General features: G+C 30.7%; 1 protein-coding gene across 1 annotated transcript; it reads left to right on the top strand.

The window, feature by feature from the left end:
• Positions 1 to 3,369: 3,369 nt before the first annotated feature.
• LOC114311959 (RNA-binding (RRM/RBD/RNP motifs) family protein) lies at positions 3,370 to 10,761 on the top strand. Its single transcript, XM_028258123.2, has 9 exons — positions 3,370 to 3,610; positions 3,702 to 3,881; positions 3,976 to 4,051; positions 6,400 to 6,532; positions 8,553 to 8,667; positions 9,286 to 9,377; positions 9,492 to 9,561; positions 9,689 to 9,771; positions 10,313 to 10,761. The coding sequence occupies exons 1-9, from the start codon at positions 3,467 to 3,469 to the stop codon at positions 10,407 to 10,409; spliced, it is 990 nt and encodes a 329-aa protein (XP_028113924.1). The 5' UTR covers positions 3,370 to 3,466; the 3' UTR covers positions 10,410 to 10,761.
• The last annotated feature ends 2,115 nt before the right edge of the window (positions 10,762 to 12,876 follow it).

Raw genomic sequence — 12,876 nt, 5'->3', positions numbered from 1 at the left:
AATTGTGATTTTTAAATATCTTTTTTTTTTAAATGTCTTTTTTTTATTATTATATTAAAGTGTAATATTTTGATAATAATCATATGCGTTGGACTTTCAAGAAATTCATATGTGTTGGACTTTTCAAGGAATTTTTTTTTATGACTGTTCTTAATATATTAAAGTGTTATTATGAGGGATAATAATCGTATGTGTTGGAACTTTTCAAGGAATTCATATGTGTTGGACTTTTCAAAGAATTTTTTTTATACTTGGGGGTTGGGAGAAGTTAATAAATGCTAAGATTTTTTTTTAAATAAAAAATTAAGAAATTTAGATTGAGATATTGGAGCTCCTTCGAGACTTGGGGGGTTAGAAACCCTATTTTTCTTAATATATTTGTAGATAGATAGATAGATTTTTTTTTTTTTTTTTTTATTTTTGTGTGGTTTCTATTCGGGTATTTATTTTTTTCAATTTATTTAAGATGGAGCTGTGGGTATCTTTTTTTTTTTTAAATTTAATTTATCTGTGGTTTCCATTTGTTTTTAATTATTATTATTTAGGTAAGTTGTGATGTGAGTTAGATATGTGATAGACATGTGAGTTTGATTGATTTAAAGTTTATTTAGATAAACTTTAAAGATTTTTTTTTTTAGTTTTATAGTTTTTTTTTTGTTATGTTATAATATAATATATAAAATAAAGGTAGATATCTACAACTTTAATAAAAAATATTATCTGCTTTTTTTTGGGGAAGAGAAAATGAATGCAAGTTTTAATATTTTTTTTTTGAAAATTTGTGAGAGAGATTAGGAGGGAGATTATGAAATATTTTTGTTTTTAAATAAATAAATTGGTCAATAGTTTTGTTTTAATCTATTTTGTAAATTAAAAATCAATAATTTTGAAAAATTGATTAATTTGTCTCATTAAGTGATTTAAAATTTTGATAGATATACATAAAAAAAATACATAATTTTATTATTAAATCATAATTCAAATTTAGATGTTATATCCTTTTGAGATCTATAGCTAAATTTTTATTTTTATTTTTTATTTTTGTGTGTAACCATAGTGTATGAGAGAAATTGAAAAGGGTGTTGCAATAATTATAAGAGAAGTCAAAAGAGATTGTGGGTTGGGAGAAGTCAATAAATGCTGAGGTTGAGTTGGGAGAAGTCAATAAATGCTGAGGGTTTTTTTTTTTGAAATATTTTTGTTATTAAATAAATAAATTAGTCAATAGTTTTGTTTTAATCTATTTTGTAAATTAAAAATCAATAATTTTGAAAAATTGATTAATTTGTCTCATTAAGTGATTTAAAATTTTGATAGATATACATAAAAAAAATACATAATTATATTATTAAATCATAATTCAAATTTAGATGTTATATCCTTTTGAGATCTATAGCTAAATTTTTATTTTTATTTTTTATTTTTGTGTGTAACTATAGTGTATGAGAGAAATTGAAAAGGGTGTTGCAATAATTATGAGAGAAGTCAAAAGAGATTGTGGATTGGAAGAAGTCAATAAATGCTAAGGTTGGGTTTGGGTTGGGAGAAGTCAATAAATGCTGAGAGGTTTTTTTTTTTAAATCAAAAAATTAGAAAATTAGAATTAGGAGATCGGAGCTCCCCCAAACTTTGGGGTTAAAACCTCATTTTGCTTAATATATAGTATAGATAGATAGATAGATAGATATATTTTTTTATTTTTATTTTTATTTTTATTTTTGTATGGTTTCTATTCGGGTATTTTTTTTTTCAATTTATTTAAGGTGGAGTTGTGGGTATCTTTTTTTTTTAAATTTAATTTATCTGTGATTTTCATTTGTTTTTAATTATTATTATTTAGGTAAGTTATGATGTGAGTTAGATATGTGATAGACATGTGAGTTTTATTGATTTAAAGTTTATTTAGATAAACTTTAAAGTTTTTTTTTTTAGTTTTATAGTTTTTTTTGGTTATGTTATAATATAATATATAAAATAAAGGTAGATATCTATAACTTTAATAAAAAATATTATTTGATTTTTTTGGGGAAGAGAAAATAAATGCAAGTTTTAATTTTTTTTTTTTTGAAAATTTGTGAGAGAGATTAGGAGGGAGAGATTATGAAATATTTTTGTTATTAAATAAATAAATCAGTCAATTGTTTTTTTTAATCTATTTTATAAATTAAAAGTCAATAATTTTAAAAAATTGATTAATTTGTCTCATTAAGTGATTTAAAATTTTGATAGATATACATAAAAAAATACATAATTATATTATTAAATCATAATTCAAATTTAGATGTTATATCTTTTTGAGATCTATAGTTAAATTTTTATTTTTATTTTTTATTTTTGTGTGTAACCATAGTATATGAGAGAAATTGAAAAGGGTGTTGCAATAATTCTGAGAGAAGTCAAAAGAGATTGTGGGTTGGGAGAAGTCAATAAATGCTGAGGTTGGGTTGGGAGAAGTCAATAAATGCTGAGGGTTTTTTTTTTTTAAATCAAAAAATTAGAAAATTAGGATTAGGAGATTGGAGCTCCCACAAGCCTTGGGGTTAAAAACTCATTTTTGCTTAATATATAGTATAGATTCAGGTATTTTTTTTTTCAATTTATTTAAGATGGAGTTGTGGGTATCTTTTTTTTTTTTAAATTTAATTTATCTGTGATTTCCATTTGTTTTTAATTATTATTAATTAGGTAAGTTATGATGTGAGTTAGATATGCGATAGACATGTGAGTTTTATTGATTTAAAGTTTATTTAGATAAACTTTAAAGATTTTTTTTTTTTTAGTTTTATAGTTTTTTTTTTTGTTATGTTATAATATAATATATAAAATAAAGGTAGATATCTACAACTTTAATAAAAAATATTATCTGATTTTTTTGGGGAAGAGAAAATGAATGCAAGTTTAAAAATTTTTTTTTTTGAAAATTTGTGAGAGAGATTAGGAGGGAGAGATTATGAAATTTTTTTGTTATTAAATAAATAAATCAGTCAATAATTTTTTTTTAATCTATTTTGTAAATTAAAAGTCAATAATTTTGAAAAATTGATTAATTTGTCTCATTAAGTGATTTAAAATTTTGATAGATATAAATAAAAAAATACATAATTATATTATTAAATCATAATTCAAATTTAGATGTTATATCTTTTTGAGATCTATAGTTAAATTTTTATTTTTATTTTTTATTTTTGTATGTAACCATAGCGTATGAGAGAAATTAAAAAGGGTGTTGCAATAATTATGAGAGAAGTCAAAAGAGATTGTGGATTAGGAGAAGTCAATAAATACTAAAATTAGATTAAAAAAAATTAATAAATATTAAATTTTTTTTTTTAATCAAAAACTTAAAAAATTAACCCATAAATTTTGGGGGTTAAAAACCCCTTTTATAGATTTATTGTTAGGAATACCGCATCTCGTCTCGTCAGCCATCTACATTCTCTCTGTCTAGGGTTTTACAATCGTTCCGATGGCCGGTACCGGAATCCACCCCTACCATCCGCAGTGGCCGCCGGCGGCTGTTCCTCCACCTCCTCCTGCTCCCGCGGCTGCTCCTCCTCCTCACCACCATTCCATGCCCATGGAAAACCCTAATCGCCTCTCCAACGACGAGGTACATTTTCAATTTCATCTCATCAATTCGATCTGTTCCTTTTCAAATCATTAGTAGATTCATTAGATTCATCACTGTGTTTGGTTTCTAGGTTCGAACGATCTTCATATCGGGCCTCCCCGAGGACGTGAAGGAGAGAGAACTCCAGAACCTTCTCAGATGGTTACCTGGTTACGAGGCTTCGCAGGTTAACTTCAAAGGTGAACATCCTATGGGTTTCGCTCTCTTCACTACTCCTCCTTTTGCCATTGCTGCCAAAGATGCCCTTCAGGTTCTCATCTTCACAATCTTTACCTATATTATTTGTTTTGATTTTTCGATCTCTGTTGTACTAAATTATTATTGGGTTTGGTTTTGTGGTTTAGGAGATGGTGTTTGATGCGGAATCAAAGTCTGTTCTGCACACAGAGATGGCAAAGAAAAATCTATTTGTCAAAAGGGGTGAGTTTTCTATTTTTAATTGAAGCTTTCTTTACTTCAAAAGTCATGTCAGAAAATAGGGTTAAATATTGTAGACTTCTCGTTTCAAAATAATTTGAAGCCTCGTAACTAGACCAGAACTATGGGAGAGAGCAAGAACATTCATTTGTAAAGAAACCATAAGGGCTGGGACGGTCTTCAGAGCTTGCAGATGTGTTCTTATATTCTATAATAATATGGATAAGATTAAGCTGGCTTGGTAGTTGTTTGCATAGTATCTTGTTATGGGTATGGGTTGAAATCATGGAACCTTGTTTTCTGGAATGCATTTCTCAGAATGTGCTTGAATTTGAGCAAATGTTCTGGGCCTGGTAAATTCTGGATCACCAAGAAATTTCTCCCCCTTATGAAAATCAGGTACTATTTCTTTGGAGCCCAGAATGAGCACTTGGTAAAACCGCTTTGTTTGCCAAGAAAGTATTTGTAGAGAACAAATTTAAAAAGGAAATAGAAGCCTATCTCCTTATTAGGAACCCAAATAAAAAGAAGGATTTATGCCCACTCCCTTCAGCCTAGAGGTGCAAAATATTACGAAACATGTCAGAGTGTTATATAAAATCCAACTGGGGTTGATTTATCAAAAAAAAAAAATTCCAACTGGGGTTGTCTCTATGTTTTGGCTGATTTTTGTACCTTATTTGATATTGGTTTTCAAATGATGATCAGAGCATGTCTATGCATTCTATGAACAGTGAGGAGCCTTTGTCTTCATGCATTGACTTTGTTTTGCTTGGTGAATTTATCAGCAAACTCAGAATTCAATTAGGTTTTTATGGTTATCCAGCTGTGGAAAATAGTCCTTGTTTTGGCATAGGTAAGCAAATTAATGAGAACAAGGGTCATGATGAAAGGTGTATGAGAAGAAATTTAGAAGAGACAATATCATAATATTTATGAAAGGGACAAAGTGGCTATTTGATGATATTGATAAAATTTTTAGCTACACGATGAGTTATATAATGAGGCTACAATGGACAATGTGCTATGGTTAATTTTGTTTTTGGTGTTTAGAAGGGGCCTAAGGGTTTTTGGTTGTGATGAAGGACTTTAACCAGATTAATTTAGTGTGTAATGTTTATAAAAATGTGTTATTAATTAAATTAGGTAAACTTACCAAAAAGAGAGTAAAATAATTTTCTATATTTAGATAAATCCATTCAACGAAATGCAAAGTAAATGAAGTCCCGCATGTTTTGAATTGTGGCATTGTGAATGAGTATTGTATTGTCAAATGAGTCAGTATTGGGATGTTTTGGAGAAAGCTAATGATAAATTTAGTTGGTAGCTAGTAAAATTTTAGCTAGATTTTTATGGTACATTGCGGCTCCACTTTGTGCTGTTTGGTGTTTTATAGAAAGCACATAATAAAACTTTTGATGATGTGGAGCGTGCTCTAGTTCAATTGAAGAAATACATATTGAGGTTGTTGTTCTTGCGTGTCCATTCATTTGATTGGATTTTTTGGGCATGCACTTCAATTTGATTGATTTGCTTAGTGTAAGTATGCTGTCCATAATGTGTGCATAAGCAGAGCTGCAAATGAGTTGAAGAGTTTTTGGGGTTGAAGACTGTTGTTCTACTTTGTAACTTAAAAGAGTCACCTTTTCAACAATGAGTATTACTTTTTATTTATTTATATATTATATAAGTTGTCTTACTATTTAGTGGATATGAGTTTGTTAAGGTCAGTAAAGCGTGGCTTTTTTTTTTTCACTTAGCAATAATATGTGCTAAATTAGGGAGAATTTTTCTGGCTTTGTTGAAACGTACTTCACAAATCTAGACTTTGTGATATTAACACTCAAGTAAATACCAATTTGATCTTTACAATTCAAAGTATGTAGATTGTTTCATCTGTATGTGTGTGTGTGTGTGCGCGCGCGCGAATAATGTCATGAATAAAAAAATTTACAATCTTTATAGGTTAATGGCTAGAGATGGGTGAATTTCTATGGAGAAGGCACCATTCTCTTCAATTCTTTTGAGTGGTCCATGGTTTGATGCTCTTCTTGATTGGCAATAGCATATTTTCTACTGTCATACTTTCCTGTTTATATTTCTTTAACATACCATTGTTTTGGGTCACTTTTTATTTTGTTTAATAATGTATAAAATAATTGAGGTATCAAAGTGTTTCTATTTCAAAATAGAATACTATTACTTATTTAAGCACCTTATGTCTTGCACATCTTTTGTGAAGATTTTGATTGATTTTTAGTGGTTTTTAATTATGTTTTGGCGTTGATGTTAAGCATTTACTACTTTGTTATCTACTTCAATACCTTGTGCAAATTGTTCTTTGTTCATAGGAATTGTAGCAGATTCCAGCGCCTACGATCAGAGTAAACGCATGCGAACTGCTGGTGACTATACACATACTGGTTATTCAAGTCCATCTCCTTTTCACCCTCCCCCCGCACCTGTCTGGGGACCTCATCATGGGTAAGAATATATTGGCCATGTTTGGTTTGTATTTGTGAAAGAACTTTGAAAATAATTTTCTGGATAGAGTTTACAAAATTTGAAAATTTGTTTGGTTGTATGTTTTGAAAATAGTTTTGGAGTTTGAAATGATTTAAATTTTGTTTTTTGGTGTAGTTGAATAGATGGGTGTGAGAGAGAAAAAGATTGATTGATGTGTAGTAGAGAGAAGTGATTTTAGAATTTTTTTTTTGGAAAATTTTTCAACCAAACAAATTTTTAAAAATTTTTGTCAAAAATTGTCTCTTAAGAGACAAACCAAACGAGGCCATTAATTGTAGTTACTTAATTTATTTAATTAAGAAATTAAGTTTTATCTTTCAACATGTATTTCTGCAAGTGTTGCATAAGTTGCACTCCTTATTTAGAAATTTGAGAGGGATGATGAGATTATGGAATATAGAGTGTCAAAATGTTTGATCTAGTCGATTCGGTGGGGGAGTATGAGGGTTGGTTCAAGTAGATTGAAGGGATAGGAACTTGAGGCGTCAGGCGCCAAGTGGATTTTTGCTAGGTTAGTGGTGGGTAGGGTTGCAAATGAATTGTGCTATTCATGGATAACTCAAGCTCGACTCGTTTGCTAAATGAATGGGGGCTTGAGCTAGATTTTTAGGTTCGTTTAGTAATCTAGCTGAGCAGACTAGACCTAGGAAGCACGGATACGGGTACGATATGATGCGGATACGACGATATAACAAAATTTGAAAAATTAGGATACGGGTACGGCGGGGATACGTTCGTAAAAAATATTATTTTTATAATTTTTAGTAATGTGGTATGTATAAAAATAAAATCTAAAGCAAAAGATCATACTTTTTTCCATGATTTTATTACCAATTCATTAAATATCTTCCTCCATTCAAGATTATACTTTTTTCCTCCATGTTATATTCATCCAATCCGCTAATAAATAAATAAATAAAATTCACATACACAAATATGTTTTTTGTAGCAATTTTTTACTTTTAACTTGGAGCATAAAACATGTTGTGAAAAGCACATCCAAACAACTGCTCGGTTGAATTTTCAATTTTCCTCTTTCTACTGACAAAGGGAGACACAGGTAACATATATCAAAATTTAAAATTTCCTTTCAATTTCATATTTTTCTGACTAACCAACCAGAGATGGCTAATACAGAACTTTTAAAAGAAAATGGAAATTATAATTTTACAATAATATATAGCAGATTAAGCTAAAAATACTTTCCACCAAATAGACAAAATCCCATGTCCTAATTGCATACCCATCTCCCATGATTTGAGAAAGAAAAAAGGGGTTAGTACAGTGAGAGGGAGAGAGTGAGATTGAGTGAGACGGAGAGACAGGGAGTGAGTGAGATTGAGCGAGAGAGAGAGAGAGAGAGTGAGATCGAGAGAGAGAGAGAGACTGAGATCAAGTGACATTGACAGAAAAGCGAGAGTGAGAGCGAGTGAGCGAGCAAGAGAGCGAGTGAGAATGAGAGTGAGAGTGAGAGTGAGTGTGAGCAGGAGAGGACGAACCTTGGTCGACGTCGACGACGATGACTCAGAGTTGCTGCTATTCACAAATCGTGGTAGAGACGATGACGTTGTTGCTGCTGCTCGAGTTGTTGCTGCTATTCGAGTTTGACAGTGAGAGGAGCTAGGGTTTGTTTGTTTTATTTTTTTGTTTTATTTTAGATTGTTTTTGTTAATTTACACTTTGACCCCATTATACGTTTTAAAATTTTTTTTTTGCCCCGCCGTATCCCGAAAGTATCCTTGAAGTATCCTCGCGTATCCCAAACATATCCGAAATTCAAAGAATTAAAAAAAAAAAATTGGGATACCTTTTTGCCGTATTTGATACGTGTCTCGCCGTATCAGACCCGTAGCCATATCAGATACGTATCCGATACGCGTCCGGGGGCCATTTCGGAGTATCCGTGCTTCATAGGACTAGACTATAGCTTGGTTCCAATGTTGCTTCTCTTGTTATCGATGTTGCTTCTCTTGCTTAGGTATATGGCTCCAGCTCCACCACCATATGATCCATATGGAGGTTATCCTGTTCCTCCTGTACCAATGCCTGCTCCTGCCCCTGTACCTGCGCCAAGTAATTACGTTCATGTTCAGGTAATATTTTATCTCATTTTCTCTTGGTTGCATTTGATTTTTTAGAAGGTTATTATTTGTTTTGGCACATTCCTTTTGACATTTGTTGGTCTTTTTTGATTGGGTTGCTCAGTTGCATATCGCAGAGTTGTGTGCTCATAATTTTTTGGGGGCTGCAAGGTTTCTTGTTTGCTAAATGCAAATCCAAGTTCTTGCAAATCTTTTTGTGCCTAGTTTGGTTTCAACTGTAAATTTTAAGACATTTCATTTCAAGTGTGTATTTTTCTATAAATCACAGTATAAATTTTAACAGGAAGTTTCGACTTTGCCTATAATGGCTCAGGGTGTCTAAAAAATAACAAAAGGAAATAAGAATCTAAAAAAATTCACATATATTAGCTGATAATTTGGCACAACAAACCATAGTAATTTGGGTGTTATCTGATTGTGAATGTTTGCCTTGTAGATGATTTGTTTGTTGTGGTTTTGTAGTTTTTGCACTGTCATATATATATGTATATATATATATTCTCTTACCAGAAATAAATCCAAATTGTGGCTGGTTATTTCTGGTAATTTTGTAGGAAAGCCTTGAAACTGTTATTTGCTTTTAGTTAACTTATTTTATTTTTTCTGCAGAATATTAAGGATAACCCTCCTTGCAATACCTTATTTATTGGCAATCTTGGAGAGAACATAAATGAGGAAGAACTGAGGGGCCTTTTTATCATGTATGACTTCTTAAAGCTTTGTTTGTTTGGAAACACTTCTGTTCTTATCTATTACCCTACATGCGTACTTTTGCTGAATCAATCTACTTAACTTCATACTTTCTACATTTGCAGGCAACCTGGTTTTAAGCAGATGAAGGTTTTGAGACAGGAAAGACACACTGTTTGTTTCATTGAGTTTGAGGTGAGTTTTTCTTTTTAATATATCAGATGCTTCATTATATGCTATTTACCATCTTAAATTCTGGATAAGACATTTCAACACTATTGTTCTATTTTATTAATTAAGATCTTTTGTGTCACCTATGTAGGATGTGAATAGTGCCACCAATGTGCACCATATTTTGCAGGGTGCTGTTATTCCCAGTTCTGGTTCTGTTGGCATGCGGATACAATATCCTTTTAGTAGTTTGATATAACATTTGACGTGTTTTTAATTATTTTTCCTTCCCTCTTTGTGTTGACCCAGATTATTTCTTTGAACTATGGATACTGATTCTTCGGCACTTGAACTGGATATGTGTATATCTTGGCCTGCTGGACTCTCCCCCAATGGTGGCACCATCTATTTGATTTGTTTTCAGAAACGAAAACAATTAAAAGTTAAAAGACACCATTCATTTTCATATTGTTTTTATTTGTGGAAACAGTTTTCAAAAATCCGATAACAACTTTTTGGTGTTTCCTAACGAGTGGGTTATTTTCAAAATTTTTTCTGAAAACACTAAACAAGCATTCTGTGTTTTCCAAAATAATTTAATTATTTTCCAGTTAGGATATCTCAGAATTTATTGATTGATGGAAGATATTTTACTTGGCCAGATTACATAATATTCTGTTGTCTGGCCTTTATTGCTAGGGTGTGTGATTTTTTTCTTTTGGTATATTTATTTTTGATATGTACATGTCTATGCTTTTTCTTAACCTATCGAAACGTACTCGAAGAACCCATTTGGGAAAAGAAAGGATTCCAATCACCCAGCCGCTGCTGTTGGCACTAATGGAGTTCCGCCACCTATGTCCTACCAGTAGCTGGAAGGGGATGTACTCTGTTCTTTATGCTTCAGCAAATACAAGCACTGCATGATAGGATGCATCATGCAGCTGTTGCACGCATCCATTTCATCAGCATTAGCATGTTTTCTCGCATGTGAATGAATGCACGTAGTGCTATCATAAACATATAATTTGGTCATGTTATATGCTTATTTACCAGACATGCATTTGTCAGCAGCATCTCAGAATGCTTGGATAACTTAAACCAGGCTCGATTTTGTTTTCATAGTGTAGAAGTGGTGCATGGGCTTGTAGTTTTGTTGGATTTTGTATGCTTTTCCACCCATATTGATCATGTTGTTCATCAACATTAGGAATGCTTCTCTAATTGACATTTTGTCATAGTACTTGTTCCCCCTCTTTTTCAACATTTACTTTTGTCACACCACATATCATAACATGGCATTTGAAAATGACTCAGGTTTCATTTCATGGCATGAGTTTATCATGATTCCAAAAACTTTAGAAACACGCATTATCGATCATGATTGACACCATGGCCAACTTCTCAATTTCTTGGAAAATTTAGGGGATCACTTCTTAGATCATATGATTAACATCGCTATAACCATCTACACCATCTCTCTTCTAGGCTTGTTCATGAATTGACTTGGTTGTCATTGTTCAAGCAAACTGATAATGAAGCATAAACATTCAGGCTTTCCAAAGCATAATAGGCCAAAGGATCTTGGAAAATATACGCTGCTGTCATTGTGCAAGATTTTTGAGTGATACAGCTTTTCAGGTAAATATTTCTCTTAGCTAGGCCAGAGTATCAGTCAGATATCTGACCTTGGACTGTAAGTTGTCAGTTCGTTGATGGTTAACTTTTTGTTTATTTTTAACTGGAGCTAGGTTCAAGTTTGATATGGGGAGATTGAGCTAATTATACTAGTTACACTTGTAGAAGCTCTTTCTTCCCATCTTGCTCTCTCCTTTTTACGCTCTTTGCTAGCCATTTCATGGCCTGTTTTGGCATTCTGCGGTGTATGAGTAACTCTCCTGGGTTTCTTTGTGAATTAAACAATTTGTAATGTACAGAATTATGGTGGTGATAGGAAATTGAAAGAAAAATTTAATGTTGATGTTCTGCACTTTTAATTCTAAACACTCTCAATGATGTTCTGCATTCTTAATTCTAAACACTCTCAATGATGTTTATGCGCTTTTAATTCCAGTTACGGCATGCTAGAAAAGAAAGCTCGTTCTTTTTGCTTGTTTTTGTTTTTTGTTTTTTTAGAAGTATTAATATATTTATATTGTTCTGTTATTTTAATGTGGTTTAGAGAGAGGGAGAGAGATAGGTGGGTGTGCACTGTCTGAAACTAAGTGACTGGTAAGGCTTTGTCCGGTGCATACGGTGCGGAAATCAAATTCTGATAAAGTTGCTTGCCTTTTATTTTACCCATCTTTTTGGGAACATGGCTAAAAATCAGTTTTTGAGTATTAACTTACACTATGTTTGGGAATTAGGAGAGAAAAAAAAAATGATTACTTAAGTTATAAGAGAAGAGAAAAGAAAAGAAAAAAAATGATTGTGATTACTTTACTTCTTGTTTGGATAAGTAAGAAATAAAAGAAAAGAAATGATTATAATTTCTCTTATTGTTTGGTTAGATTTTATAAGAATTTTTTTTTTAAATATTATATTACTAAAATAATCTTTTTATATTTTCAATCATTTTATTTTTTTTATTTTTATAGGGACAAAATTGGTATTATGAAAATATTGGTTTCTTTTCTCTATCAATATCTTTACTTTTGGGAAGATTGAAAATGAGGGTTATAAGAGAAATGAGTTTCTTTTTGTTTTTCTTCACTTCTCTCTATTTATTTTTACAAGTTATTCAAATAGATAAGAGAAATACATATCTTTCTATTTCTTTTTTTTTCTTTTCTCTCCAAATAATTCAATCCAAACATAGTGTTAGTGCTTGTTTGACATGTATTAAAAAAGTGTATTTTTTTTTTGTTTACATTTACTTATTTGGGTTGTATCAATCAACATCTATCAATATCTATCAACATCTTCTTTCTATTTTTGTAGTTGCTTTCTCTATTTTTTTACATTTTTTTTATAAAAAAATTTAAAAATATACTTATTTAAAATATTCCAAATCATTTTGGGTCATATCATCTATATTTTTTTACACGTTTTTAAAAAAAAAGTTAAAGTCAAAAAGGCGGTTTTTAATTAACTTTCCAGAGGATAAATTATAAGTACACCTCTTAAGGTTTGATTAAAATACGTATTGTTATTTGTGGTTTTGAAAATTATATTTTACGCATGATGTTTTTAATTTTATAACAAATCGTCTATTTTATTAATAAATTATCAAGTCAATTAATAATTTTTAATAATATTAAAAATATGTTTCAATTAATAATTTATGTAATTTTATTATTGTGTAGAAGAACAATTATGAATTTCATTTTTTTAGTT

Source organism: Camellia sinensis, chromosome 15 (assembly GCF_055761805.1).
Source record: "Camellia sinensis isolate YWXY chromosome 15, ASM5576180v1, whole genome shotgun sequence".
Lineage (NCBI taxonomy): Eukaryota > Viridiplantae > Streptophyta > Magnoliopsida > Ericales > Theaceae > Camellia > Camellia sinensis.
This window is presented reverse-complemented; position numbering and strand designations above follow the sequence as displayed.

Bases quoted from the DNA above. Each gene is read 5' to 3' on its own strand.
- LOC114311959 (XM_028258123.2), top strand. From the start codon at position 3,467: ATGGCCGGTACCGGAATCCACCCCTACCATCCGCAGTGGCCGCCGGCG. The intron at 6,533-8,552 runs GTAAGAATATAT...TCTCTTGCTTAG, and splicing joins GTCTGGGGACCTCATCATGG to GTATATGGCTCCAGCTCCAC. The intron at 9,562-9,688 runs GTGAGTTTTTCT...TCACCTATGTAG, and splicing joins TTTGTTTCATTGAGTTTGAG to GATGTGAATAGTGCCACCAA.